A 13,110-nucleotide genomic window follows, 5' to 3' on the forward strand; every position below is an offset into this window, starting at 1 on the left:
GCTTTCTCTGTTTATGTGGTACTGAGGAATAAAACCCAAGCCTTCATGCATGCTAGCAAGCACTCTACCACTAAGCCACATTTCCAGCCTTGTTTTCTACATTTTCTTTCTTTTTGAAATAGCTTTCTTTCTAACTAGACCAAGCTGTCTTTGAGCACAAGATTCTTCCTCCCTCTGCTTCCTTAGTACTGGAATTACAAGCTCAGATAACCTGGCTTTATTTCTTGTTTAACTTGGAAAGTTTGTGATATCTTGAACACCTTTTTAATTTGTGATATTTAAGATAATTTTCATGTCAAAAATTAGATATATTATGTTGGATATTTTAATAGTTTGCCTCAAGAATAGTATGGCTGTGTCCCTATTGGGTTATGATGAACTTAGAATTTCTCATTTTTAATTCTCTTTCAGTCTCTTTTTTTAAATCAAGTTGTTTCTAGACAAAGGATCAATATTGCCCAGGCTGGCTTTGAACACTTGGGCTCAAGCAGCTCTCCATCAGCCTCCCAAGTAGCTGAGGTTATAGGTACACACAGGGCCTGACTTTAGGTCAACTTTTAGAGGTTGATTAATTGGTTTGTTGGGACTTTTTATTGTTATTATTAATTTACTTTATTGTTATTATAGAGGGTGAGGTATGAGGGATTACAATTACATGAGTCAGGTAATAAGTACATTTCTTTTCATACAGTGTCTTCCATTCCCTCATTCTTTCCCAGTCCCTCTGACCTATCTCTACCCATGAGTTGAATAGTTGACTTTCCTCAGTTTCCACTGAGTTCTACTGCTGCACGTTTTCACCCTTTTTTCCCCTTGAGTTCTATACCCTCCTCCAAACTCTTCCAAAGATAGACACTTGAATATACCATACATAAAGAAGAATGAATCATCAAAAACTAAAAACTTTAAAAAGAAAAAAATTTAAAAAACAAAAAGGTTTCTCCTATAACATAGAGTTAATTTCGATACATATTTTATATAAATGTGAAAAGGCACTTGGCATTGTACTTTGTGTTTCTCTCCTAAAAGTATCCTCTTTGGGTTTCATTGTATGTGAATATCTAGAATCTTGTATAATTGATCATATCTTATCTCAGTGTATTTTTTTTGGGGGGGTCCGGTCGTGGGGCCTGAACTCTGGGCCTGGGCCCTGTCCCTCAGCTCTTCAGCTCAAGACTAGCGCTCTACCACTTGAGCCACAGTGCCAGTTCCGGCTTTTTTTTTCTTTTTGCTTATGTGGTGCTGAGGAATCGAACCCAGGGCCTCAGGCATGCAAGGCAAGCGCTCTACCACTGAGCCACCTTCCCAGCCCCTCAGTGTATTTTAGATTTAATTTTTACATATCAGAACATGTGTCATTTGTCTCCCTGAGCTTAGTTTACCTCACTTAACATGATTTGTTTTAATTCCGTTCATTTTCCTGCAAATGACATTGTTCTTTCTAATGGCTATAGAAAATTCCATTGTGTATAGATACCACATTTTTTGTATCCACTTGTCTTTTGTGGGGCATCTGGGTTGTTTCCATGTCTTGGCTATTGTGAATAGTGTGGCAAGGAACATGGATATGCAAGTGTCTTTATATGTCCTGGCTCATGATGTTCAGAGTAGATTCCCAGGAGTGGGGTGGCTGGGTCATAGGGAAGGTCTATGTTTAGTTTTTTGAGGAACCTCCAGACTGCTGTCTGGAGTGGTTGTACTAGTTTACATTCCCACCAACCAACTAACAATAGGGTGCTTTCCCCCTCCCCTCCACTCCCCGGGTGCTGGTGATTCATGCCTGTAATCCTAGCTACTCAGAAGGCTGAGATCTGAGGATCACAGTTCAAAGCCAGGCCGGGCAAGAAAGTCTGTGAGACTCCCATCTCCAATAACCCACCAGAAAACCAGAAGTTGTGCTGTATTCAAGTGGTAGAGCATTTGACTTGAGCTGAAGAGCTGAGGGACAGCACCGAAACCCAAAGTTCAAGCCCCATGACCAACAACAACAACAAAAAAACCAGGGTTCCTTTTTCCCCACATCCCCACCAACATTTGTTGGAACAATGTTGGCCAATCTAATAGAATCTCAGAATTGTTTTGATTTGCATTTCCTTTATGGCCACGGATGATGAACATTTCCTCATGTTATTTCTTTGCCATTCTTACCGCTTCTTGAGAAATCTCTCCTTAGCTCCCTTGCCCAGTTAGTGATTGGTTTATTGGTTTTGGGAACTCCTTATATATATATTGGATGTTGGAACTTTTGTTAAAATGGTGCTAGGGATCAAAATACTAAGCACTTTATCACTGAAACCCAAACCCTGTTAGAACATTTTTTTAAGGCAACCAAAGCTTATTTTCTTTTCTTTATCCTTTTGAAGAAGGATACTATATATTTAGGTTATTATATGTGTAATATTTATTAAGTAGATCTTTCTCCTTTTCTTTCCTTTGAATGTATTCAGAGGAATTAGAACATAAGTAGTACTTTACTGAATCATTTAAACATTAAATTTTTTCATATTTGTATTTGAACTTTTACTCTGGAACATTCTGATCCATAATTTGGAGAACTGTATTAAAAGGTCTTTAAGTGGTATTTCTTTTCCACAAGCCTTAAAAAAAATTCTGTATTTTTCAGGGTTACTTTGAAAGTTGCAACATACACAGAAACAGGATAGCAGGCTTTGAAGTCAAAGCATATGCTAACCCCACAGTGGTTCGATGTGAAATTCACCATGGACAAACTGGAGGAATATATGTCCATGAAAAAGGAAGAGGACAATTCATAGAAAATAAAATCTATGCAAACAACTTCGCAGGTGTATGGATTACCTCAAATAGTGACCCAACAATAAGGTATTTACGTATAATTATGATGGATATTGCTCTTTCATATCAAGGCTGCAGTATAAAGAAAAGTTAAGATCCTGAGCTTTAACTTTTATTAAAGCTCTTAATTTCTGACAACTGTTATAAATTAGGGTGTGAGCAGGGAATGTGGCTTAGGGGGGTAGAGTGCTTGCCTAGCATACATGAAGCCCTGGGTTCGATTCCTCAGTACCACATACACAGAAAAAAGCCAGAAGTGGTGCTGTGGCTCAAGTGGTAGAGTGCTAGCCTTGAGCAAAAAGAAGCTTAGAGACAGTGCCCAGGCCCTGAGTTTAAGCCCCAGGACTGGCAAATAAATAAATAAATAAGGTTGGTTGTTAGTTTGATGTGTGTGCCAGTCCTGGGACTATCCCTGAGTATTTTTGCTGAAGGCTAGCACTCTACCACTTGAGCAACAGCTCCACTTCTAGCATTTTTTGGTAATGAAAGAATCTCATGGACTTTCCTGCCTGGACTGGCTTTGAACCACAATCCTCAGATCCTGAGTATCTGAGTATCCTGAATGTCTAGGATTAAAGGCATTTATCACTGGTGCCCAGCCAAGTTAGGTTTTTCTCATCATATAGATGCCTCTGAATGAAGTTATTTCACAATTTTTGCATTATTTTCTTGTTATTAATGATCTGTGCCATACGCATTATTTATGAACAATTGTAAATGTTGTGGTTTCTGTTTTTAATTCATCAAACAGTATTATATATGACAAAAAAGGGCTGTGACTTTCCTTTGAAACCTGAATGGCTTGTCTTTTTTTTTTTTTTTTTTTTGATCAGTCATGGGGCTTGAACTCTGGGCCTGCGTGCTGTCCCTGAGCTCAAGGCAAATGCTTTACCACTTGAACCACAGCACCACTTCTGGTTTTCTGGTGATTAATTGGAGAGAAGAGTCTCACGAACTTTCCTACCCAGGCTGGCTTTGAACAGCGAGCCTCAGATCTCAGCCTCCTGAGTAGCTAGGTTATAGGGGTGAGCCACTGGCACCCAGCTTGTCTTTTCTTTTGTAAAAAGATAAATAAATAAAAATAGAATGACTAAAAAGTTAGACTAACTCAGAAAATTCATTATGTCAAAAGTGGGGTTTTTTTGGCAGTCCGGGGATTTGAATCTGGGGCCTTGTTCTTGCTTGGCTGGCACTCTACCACTTGAGCCACACCTCCAGCCCTGTTTATCTCAAAGATTCTTAGAAAAACTAAGAAAGTCAAAACTTGAAGCTGTCACTTACCTGTAGTTGCTACTGCCCCTTCAGATCACAACAAAGCAAGTAAATCTAGGTTTAAGGCATTAGCCAAGACAATAGCAAAGAGCTATTCTAATTTAATCAAATAGCATAAATTATTCTTTTTCTTTTTTTTTGGTTTTTGGTTTTTTGTGCTGGTCCTGGGGCTTGAAGTCAGGGCTTGGGTGCTATCCCCAACCTTTTTTGCTCAAGGCTAGCATGATACCACTTGAGCCATAGCTATACTTTCAGCATTTTTTTCAGAAAGGAGAGGGGAATTCATTGGAAGTAAGAGTCTCCCTGATTTCCTGCCTGGAGTGCCTTCAAACCATGATCCTCAGCCCCCTGAGTAGGTAGGATTACAGGCAAGACCACCAGTGCCTAGCTATATTGTTCCTGTCAAATAGTTCCACTAGCTTAGGAAAGTATTGTAGGATTTCTGTCTTCAATATTAAATGTTTCTAACTTAGCTAAAAGAAATTGTGTTTAATGCTTTGAAAATAATTTTTAAGAAAGTTATTTTTTGGACTGGATATATAACTCAATAAGAACATTTGCCTAGCATGTATACAGCTCTAGGTTAAGTCCCCAAATGCTTTTTTTTTCCCCCTCCGGTGTTAGTCTTAGGGTTTAAACTAGGGGCCTGAGTACTGTCCCTTAAATTTTGTGCTCAAGGTTAGTACTCTTACCAAGTGAGCCACAGTTCCACTTTTGGCTTTTTCCATGTTTAATTGGAGATAAGAGTCTTAACAAACTTTTCTGCCCTAGCTAGCTTTGAACAAATCTCAGCCTCCTTAAGTAGCTAGGATTACAGGCATGTGCCACTAGCACCCAGCACCAAATGCTATTTTTGTTCCAAGTAATAGGTGGTTTTTCCAGCACTTTGGTATTAAAAGAACTAAAAGAAAATTTAGAAATCCTATCAGAGTGTCATTACCTGTAGAAGTTAAATAATTTTTACATGCCACGAATAGCATTATAGTTACATAAAACAAGCTTTGATAAATAGATGTTGTGATAAAAATTATTTCACATAATTATAGGGGGAATTCTATATTTAATGGAAATCAAGGAGGAGTTTACATCTTTGGTGATGGACGAGGCCTTATTGAAGGAAATGACATTTATGGTAAGTATATGGTCTTATTGTTTAAAAATTAGCCTTGATACTAGTTTGGTACTGATTTCTTTTTATTTTATTATCCTTAAGTAGTTGTTCAAAGGGGTTTCAGTTCAACATATCAGTTTATGAATACAATGCATCTTGATCAATGTTATAACTCTTTTCATCATTCTCCCTATTTGATTTCTTTTAAGTGCTCAATAAAGATTATTCTGATATACTCACTTAAGAAGCTTTTACCCAGTACCTCCTGTAGACCAGGCACTTTGCCATATGCCAAAGAAAATGTAAGACCATAGCCTCAAAGACTCCATTTGGTTAGATTTATTGCATTGCTTAACAATAAATTACTTAATTGGCAGTTTAATAAATTTTGAATCAATTAAAGAATTAAACTACATCTCATTAAGCTTTCACCTAACAGTGATTAGATAAACAATGTGCTAGACACCAATGTATTCATGGGCTATTTGGGTAGTTGATCTGAATAATATACAGATAAAGCTTTAGAAGGCCCTGTGCTGAGCATCTTACTTCAATTAAGTCATATACTATTCAACATCAATTCTATGAAATAAATATTATTAAGTAGATATTATTAAATACTGGCTAGGACATAGAAGTTAAATTATTTTTTCAGTGTCATACAGGAACTGAAATTCAGTACTTGGCAGCCTGGCTTGAGTTTCTACTCTTAACCATACTACAACTATACCACCTATAATCCCTCTATATCTGTTTACAGTCAAGTTCACTTAATTTGGTCTTGTAATGCTCATTAAAATTCTGATGTAAGAATTTTTACCTACTGCCTGATAAATGTCTGTCTATGTCTCACTGGTTTTTTTTAAGTATTGACATTGTGTAACTTTTATTTTTAAACAGGCAATGCATTAGCAGGAATTCAGATTAGGACAAACAGTTGTCCAATTGTTCGACATAACAAAATCCATGATGGACAACATGGTGGAATTTATGTGGTAAGTTACAATATGTAGACTCATGTATCAAAACTGGGGGAAGCTAGATGTAGTGGCACATACTTGTTTATAATCCCAGTATGTAGGAGCCAAAAAAAAAGGTTTTGAGTCCATCCTGGGCTACACAGTATGTACCCCTTTCTTTCCCACCTCTCAGAAAACTGGGGGGAGAGAAAGGATTGAAGGGACTACATCAAGTTTGAGGGAGGCCCTATTCAACTTTTGGGGTGTGATTTTGTAACTATCTTCAATATTTAGAAAATAGAACTAGGAACATAACTCAAGTGATAGAGTGCTTGCTTTGTAGGTGCCAAGTTCTTAGTTCAATCCCTAGCATCACCAAAAAAATTAGAAAATAGACTTTTGTTCTTCCTGATATTATGTGAATGACTTATTCTATGTGTGTGAAAGTATTTAAATTAATCAGCAGCTGACTAAATTTGGGCCTGGGTACTGTCTCTTAACTGTTTTGTTCAAGGCTAGTGTTCTATCACTTAAGGCACAGCTCCACTTGTAGCTTAGGGTTAAATGAGGATAACAATCTCACAGACTTTACTACCCAGGTTGGTTTTGAACCATAATCCTCAGAGCTCAGCCTCCTGAGTTGCTATGACCACTAGCTCAGCAGAACACATTCCTTCTTCCCCACCCTCCATCCCCCCTGGTCGTGGGGCTTGAACTCTGGGCCTGGGCGCTGTCCCTGCGCTCTTCAGCTCAAGGCAAGCACTCTACCACTTGAGCCATAGCCACACTTCCAGTTTTCTGGTGGTTTATTGGAGATAAGAGTCTCATGGACTTTCCTGCCCGGGCAGGCTTTTGAACTGCGATCCTCAGATCTCAGCCTCCTGAGTAGCTAGGATTATAGGCGTGAGCCACTGGCGCCTGGCTCAGAACACATTCTTAACACATGGAAGGTCGTGGGTTCACTCACTAGCACTAGTACCCAAAAAGAAAAGAGAAAAAAAGTTGTATGTGTCATTACCAGCCAGAAAAACAAAATCAAAATGTTTTACATGACCATCTTTAACAGGAGGACATGCTGTACTTGCTTAGAGATGCATATTAATTGTAACCAGTGTAACTTTTATTTAGCATGAAAAAGGACAAGGAGTAATAGAAGAAAATGAAGTTTATAGTAATACTCTGGCTGGGGTCTGGGTGACAACTGGTAGCACTCCAGTACTGAGAAGAAACCGGATACACAGTGGCAAACAGGTAAGATGACAGTTTATACTTGCTTTTTTGGAAAATACTGCCTTGTAAAGAAAACATCACTTGAACTTTTAAAATTTTATTTTAGGTTGGTGTTTATTTTTATGACAATGGACATGGAGTGCTAGAAGACAATGATATCTATAATCATATGTATTCAGGGGTTCAAATAAGGTAAATGTTTTCACATTTGGCTTGCTTTGGGGAAGTCTTGGGAGTATTTGGACTATGTGGAAAGATTTTCCTTATTGTTAAATACCTAGTCCTTTATCCCTCTGGGGTGTGGTGTGTGTATGTGTATGTTCACATTCTTATTACTCTTAAATTATCAGAATGTAGCTTTTCTTGGTCTGGTTGGATAGGAACCAGTGACATGTCGTAAGAGCTCATTTCTACCGCCCTGCATTTCTACCCTATGCCTGGCATGTCATTAGTAAAATAGGAGCTTCTATTTTTATAAAATTAAGCATTTTTAGGAAGTGGTGCTGTGGCTCATGGTTAGAACACTCATCTTGAGCTGAAGAGCAGAGGATCCGCCCAAGCCGAGAGTTCAAGCCCCACAACCATCTAAAAAAAAAAAAAAAAATCATTTTTATACTCTTTAATATTTTAACTTTCCAGAACTCTAGTAATCTTTGTGATTATGTAAGTCATCCTTTCATTTTTACATAAGGCAAACATATACCATTTAAGTTAGCCTCAATTTAGTTTACATATTTGGATGCCCTGTAGTGATACTTTTACTCATTTCTTAGGAAATACATGATTGAGTGAGTTAAATCTTTTTTTTTTCTTTTGTGATGCTACTGAAGCTTGAATGCAAACTCACACTCTTGCTTGGCTTTGTCACACACTGCTAGTGTTCTACCACCTGAGCTACACACTCCTTCACGCTTTTTTTTTTTTTGGTTGGTCGTGGGGCTTGAAGTCTGGGCTTGGGCGCTGTCCCTCAGCTCTTCAGCTCAAGGTGAGCATTCTAACACTTGAGCCACAGTGCCACTTTCAGTTTTCTAGTGGTTTATTGGAGATAAATCTCATAGACTTTCCTGCCCGGGCTGGTTTTGAACTGTGATCCTCAGATCTCAGCCTCCTGAGTAGCTAGGATTACAGGTGTGAGCCACTGGCACCCAGCTCCTTCCACTTCAAGCTTTTTGTTCATTGGAGATAAATATTTTGGCTTTGTCTGCTTGTTTCCAGCAGAGATTCTCAGATTTCAGCCTCCTGAGTAGTTAGGTTTACAGGTGTGAGCCATCAGTGCCTGGCTTAAATAATTTTCCTTACTAATAGCACATCAGAGCATCTTGACCCCATTGTATGATTAATTGTGAATGTCTCCACATGGGATACAGAAGTAGAAATTATTTAAATGTATTACTTACTTTCTATCTTACCCATAGGACTGGAAGCAACCCCAAAATTAGACGCAACAAAATTTGGGGAGGACAGAATGGTGGAATTCTAGTTTATAATTCTGGTATGTTTAATTCATCTTGTTCTCTATGTTAATAAACTTTAGAAATATACTTTCTAAATAACACGCCTAAATGTTTGCATTTATAGGACTAGGCTGTATAGAAGACAATGAAATATTTGACAATGCTATGGCTGGCGTATGGATTAAGACAGATAGTAATCCTACTCTAAGAAGAAATAAAATCCATGATGGAAGAGATGGTGGCATCTGTATATTTAATGGGGGTCGAGGTATTGTTGTTAATTTTGCATTAGTGAAAAAATCAATTTTCCGTTATTCTTCTATATCTTTAATGATTAATAACGTTGCTAACTAGTGTTATAAATGAATCTTTTTCCTTATCAAATTTTGAGATGGTTTAAATTCATGCCTAAAGTTAAAGAAGACAAATGCTTACTTTTTCCTTTTGTAGCCATTTTTCCTCTGCCAGTTTATCAGTAAAGCTTTTTAAAGATAGAATTTGTTTATTTCCTCATTCTGGACCTTTTATTATTCAGTATAGTGATCATACAATAAATGTTAAAATTAAGACCTAAGTGTGAGAAATTAACTGGTATGTTAAATATATGAAGATGTAGTAAACAGGTATGGCTTTTGTTAAAGAACAAAATTAAATTAGCCTAAGTCTGCCTGATTTGGTATCCACATGTCAACTTCCCTGCTCATTGAGGCAAAAAGTTCCAGTTTATGCTGTTCAAATAGGAGGAGAACCCTGAATGCAAATCTATCAGTAACTGAAAATCATACTGTGTCTTACATGGAAGGATAATTAAAAATGCTAAGGCTTAATGAACAAAAGTTACTACTATAGGCAGGCAGTGATGGCCCTATTAATGATGTACTCTCAAGTTTAGAATCTAGTAATTCGGTTCTCTGATACAAATCTGTACAAGAGAAAGTGAGAACACAAAATACAAAAATGCTTTTTGTTGCAGTTAAGTTTGTGCAGAATATATTCATTGGCAAATGGGGGGGGTTACATTCCTAGTGTAATTATTTCACTTCCACTGGTTGTATAAAATGCTGACAAAACATCTACCTACCACTGTGATAGAGATGCTAAAGATAAAATGGTGAATAAAACAGTACTATATCCATAAAATTTAGTCTAATGGAGTGTGGCACATTGTATTATTCCAGTGGATGAGTAAAACCCCATGTGTATATATACCACATTTTCTTGATCCATTCATCCTTTGAGGAGGGTTATCTGGGCTTATTTTATACCTTGGCTATGGTGAATAGTGCTGCAATGAACTTGGTTGTGCTGGAGGCTTTGCTGTATCCTGGTTTGTGATACTTTGGACAGTTGCCAAGAAGTGGAATTGCGGGATCATAGGGCAATTCTGTTTAGTTTTTTGAGGAACCTCCATATTGCTTTCCAGAGTGGTTGAACAAGTTTACATTCCTACCAGCAGTGGCACCCCTAATGGGTCACTATATACATTTTATAGATAAGGAAACTCAGTCTAAAAAGAAGGTAAGTAACTTGCTCACTCATATAGCTAAAGGGTAGAGCATTTGAAAGCATTGATTCGTCAGCTCACTCTCATTGTTACAATGCCAGGGTAAGAGATAGAAAGCCTTCCTGAGCTGAAACAAGGTACACACATAGATGTCACAATATGTAGCAGAGCATCTAACCATAAAGGTACATGCATGTAGTCCCACCTACTGAGAAGGTAAAGACAAGATTGTGTTTTTAGGCCAGCTCACGCAGTTAAGAGCCTATGTCAAAAATAAGCTAAATGTGGTCATACATGCCTTTTGCCCTACCTACTCAAATGTGGGCTGATCCAAGCAAAAGCAGGAGTCTGTCCTAAAAGCACTAAAAACAAAAGCACATGGGGACGTGTCTCAAGTGGTAAGACTGTCACAGGTCCTGAGTTGAGTCCCAAGTTAACATACTTGTACAAGTAAGCTGAAAGACAACATGGCAAGTTAAAGTATTAAAAGTAATCATGATAGAGTTAAGACATACTTACTGGAAACCATGCAGCAGGTGAAAGGAGACAAATCAGGTAATGACTCTTGTAATAAAGGCTGGCAAAAACTTTTTTGGTTGAAAAAGTCCTATGAATTTACAATGCATTGTGTATGAAATAAAAGGAAAATCAAATTACCACCAGAAACATTAGTGAAGTTTATCATGTGCATTAGCCTTAATCTAAGGAAATATTTTATTATAGGTCTCCTTGAAGAAAATGATATTTTCAGGAATGCTCAAGCAGGTGTTCTCATCAGCACTAATAGTCATCCAGTTTTAAGGAAAAACAGAATATTTGATGGATTTGCTGCAGGTTTGTATTTTCCCTTGTTATGGCTTGTTTATAGTTCTAGTGTTTCATTTTCTGATGTATTCTACTTGGGTTATTAAACTGTGTAGTGAATGCTGCCAAAATAGCTGAATGCCTCTCTATTTGACAGTGTCGTTCTAGATTCTTGTATTCAATGCCAAACTTCTTATTGCCCACTAGTAATTATAAAATATGAATGATTAGACTATATGTGGGCCCTGTACTACCACTAAGAATAGGTAATAAGGAAGTGGCACTGTGGCTCAAACCGTAGAGCGCTTGCCTTGAGCTGAAGAGCACAAGGACAGCACCCAATCCCAGAGTTCAAGCCCCACGACCGACAAAACAAAAAAAAAATAGGTAACATTTAAACTTTTATGCGTACAAAATCCAGACATTCCTTTTCTCTCTAGTATGTAAACTAACTCCTACCCAAACTTACTTCTGTGCACTGTATTCTTCTGTTTGTCAGCAGTAGAATCTAAAATACTTGGAACTTATTAAGAGGATTAATGTGCCTTCAACATGTTTTTTTCTTAAAAAAAAAAAAAAAAGTACCAATTAAGCACTTTACAGCATTTGTAGTTTTGGGTTTAAGAAATGGCATAGTGATATATGTGCTTGTTTGTAAATTTTACTTCAGGTATTGAAATTACAAATCATGCAACTGCAACACTAGAAGGCAATCAGATTTTTAACAACCGATTTGGAGGCTTATTTTTAGCATCTGGTGTTAACGTGACAATGAAAGGTATGTTGGTGCCTATTCTGACTACAAATACATGGGTAATCAGAAGTCACTGCGTAGAATCCTCCTGTCCCTTCCCAAAAGAGTAAAAAAAAAACAAAAACCCACCTGTTTTGACTTGTTCAAACCCACTTCCATTTCTGTAATCCTTTCTCCTTTTCTTTTATTACAGATAACAAAATAATGAACAATCAAGATGCCATAGAAAAGGCTGTTAGTAGAGGCCAATGTTTATATAAAATATCAAGTTATACCAGCTATCCCATGCATGATTTTTACAGGTATTATTTCTAAGTTATCTGAATCCTAGAAAAGGATACAATTCCTTTGTAAGCTGGCAGTGGTACCTACCAGTTTTTGGCTGCTTGCCAATCTTAGGAAGGAACTGAAATTTTTTTTCATATTGTCTACATTGAAGTTTATAATCAAACCCATTACTATGTAATACGTAGTATACAACACAGTACTAATCAAAATATGGAAGTGTTTATCTGTAAAAGTAAAGCTTGTCATTAATTCCACTTAGTGAACATTGACTACTTTCCCAAATTGATTCAGCCAAGACTTAACAGCTTTATTTTTACAACTTTGTTGTTGGTGATGGTTGTGGGACTTAAATTCTGGGTCTGGGGACTGTCCCTCTCAGCTCTTCAGCACAAGACGTGCGTTCTACCACTTGAGCCACAGTACCACTTCCGGTTTTTTGATGGTTTATTGGAGTCTCATAGACTTTCCTGCCGGGGCTGGCTTTTAACCATGATCCTCATATCTCAGCCTCCTAAGTAGCTAGGATTACAGGCACGAGCCACGGGCACACAGCTTTTTTACAACTTTAAAAAAAAAAAAAAAGTCATTCCTGGTTCACAGTGGCAGAGCTCCTGCCCAGCTAGTACAAGGCCTAAGTTCAAATCCCAGTACTTCAAGAAAAAACAAAATCTCCGAAGACAATTACTTTTGTTTTCAAACAAATAACAGAAAATGTATTTTGAATTCTTGACTTGTTCGAAGAAAAATAATGCAAGGCTTTGCTTTTTTAGATGTCACACTTGCAACACCACAGATCGAAATGCCATTTGTGTGAACTGCATTAAGAAGTGCCATCAGGGACATGATGTAGAATTTATTAGACATGATAGGTATGTAGCACACTTACTGTATATACTATGTTTCCTAATTATTTTCTCCCT

General features: G+C 37.5%; 1 protein-coding gene across 2 annotated transcripts in view; it reads left to right on the forward strand.

Moving 5' to 3' along the window:
• The window catches only part of Fbxo11 (F-box protein 11), a 92,567-nt gene that overhangs the window by 78,103 nt on the left and 1,354 nt on the right, over positions 1–13,110 (forward strand). For both annotated transcript variants that reach the window (XM_042675519.1, XM_042675520.1), the window contains exons 12-22: positions 2,624–2,841; positions 5,133–5,218; positions 6,098–6,192; positions 7,285–7,407; positions 7,493–7,578; positions 8,802–8,878; positions 8,965–9,108; positions 11,068–11,178; positions 11,819–11,926; positions 12,096–12,204; positions 12,961–13,059. In XM_042675519.1, coding sequence (XP_042531453.1) covers positions 2,624–2,841; positions 5,133–5,218; positions 6,098–6,192; positions 7,285–7,407; positions 7,493–7,578; positions 8,802–8,878; positions 8,965–9,108; positions 11,068–11,178; positions 11,819–11,926; positions 12,096–12,204; positions 12,961–13,059 — 1,256 coding nt within the window. The remainder of the gene's footprint in view (positions 1–2,623; positions 2,842–5,132; positions 5,219–6,097; positions 6,193–7,284; positions 7,408–7,492; positions 7,579–8,801; positions 8,879–8,964; positions 9,109–11,067; positions 11,179–11,818; positions 11,927–12,095; positions 12,205–12,960; positions 13,060–13,110) is intronic.

Source organism: Dipodomys spectabilis, unplaced genomic scaffold (genome assembly GCF_019054845.1).
Source record: "Dipodomys spectabilis isolate Male_0828 unplaced genomic scaffold, ASM1905484v1 ptg000026l, whole genome shotgun sequence".
In the NCBI taxonomy this organism is placed as follows: domain Eukaryota; kingdom Metazoa; phylum Chordata; class Mammalia; order Rodentia; family Heteromyidae; genus Dipodomys; species Dipodomys spectabilis.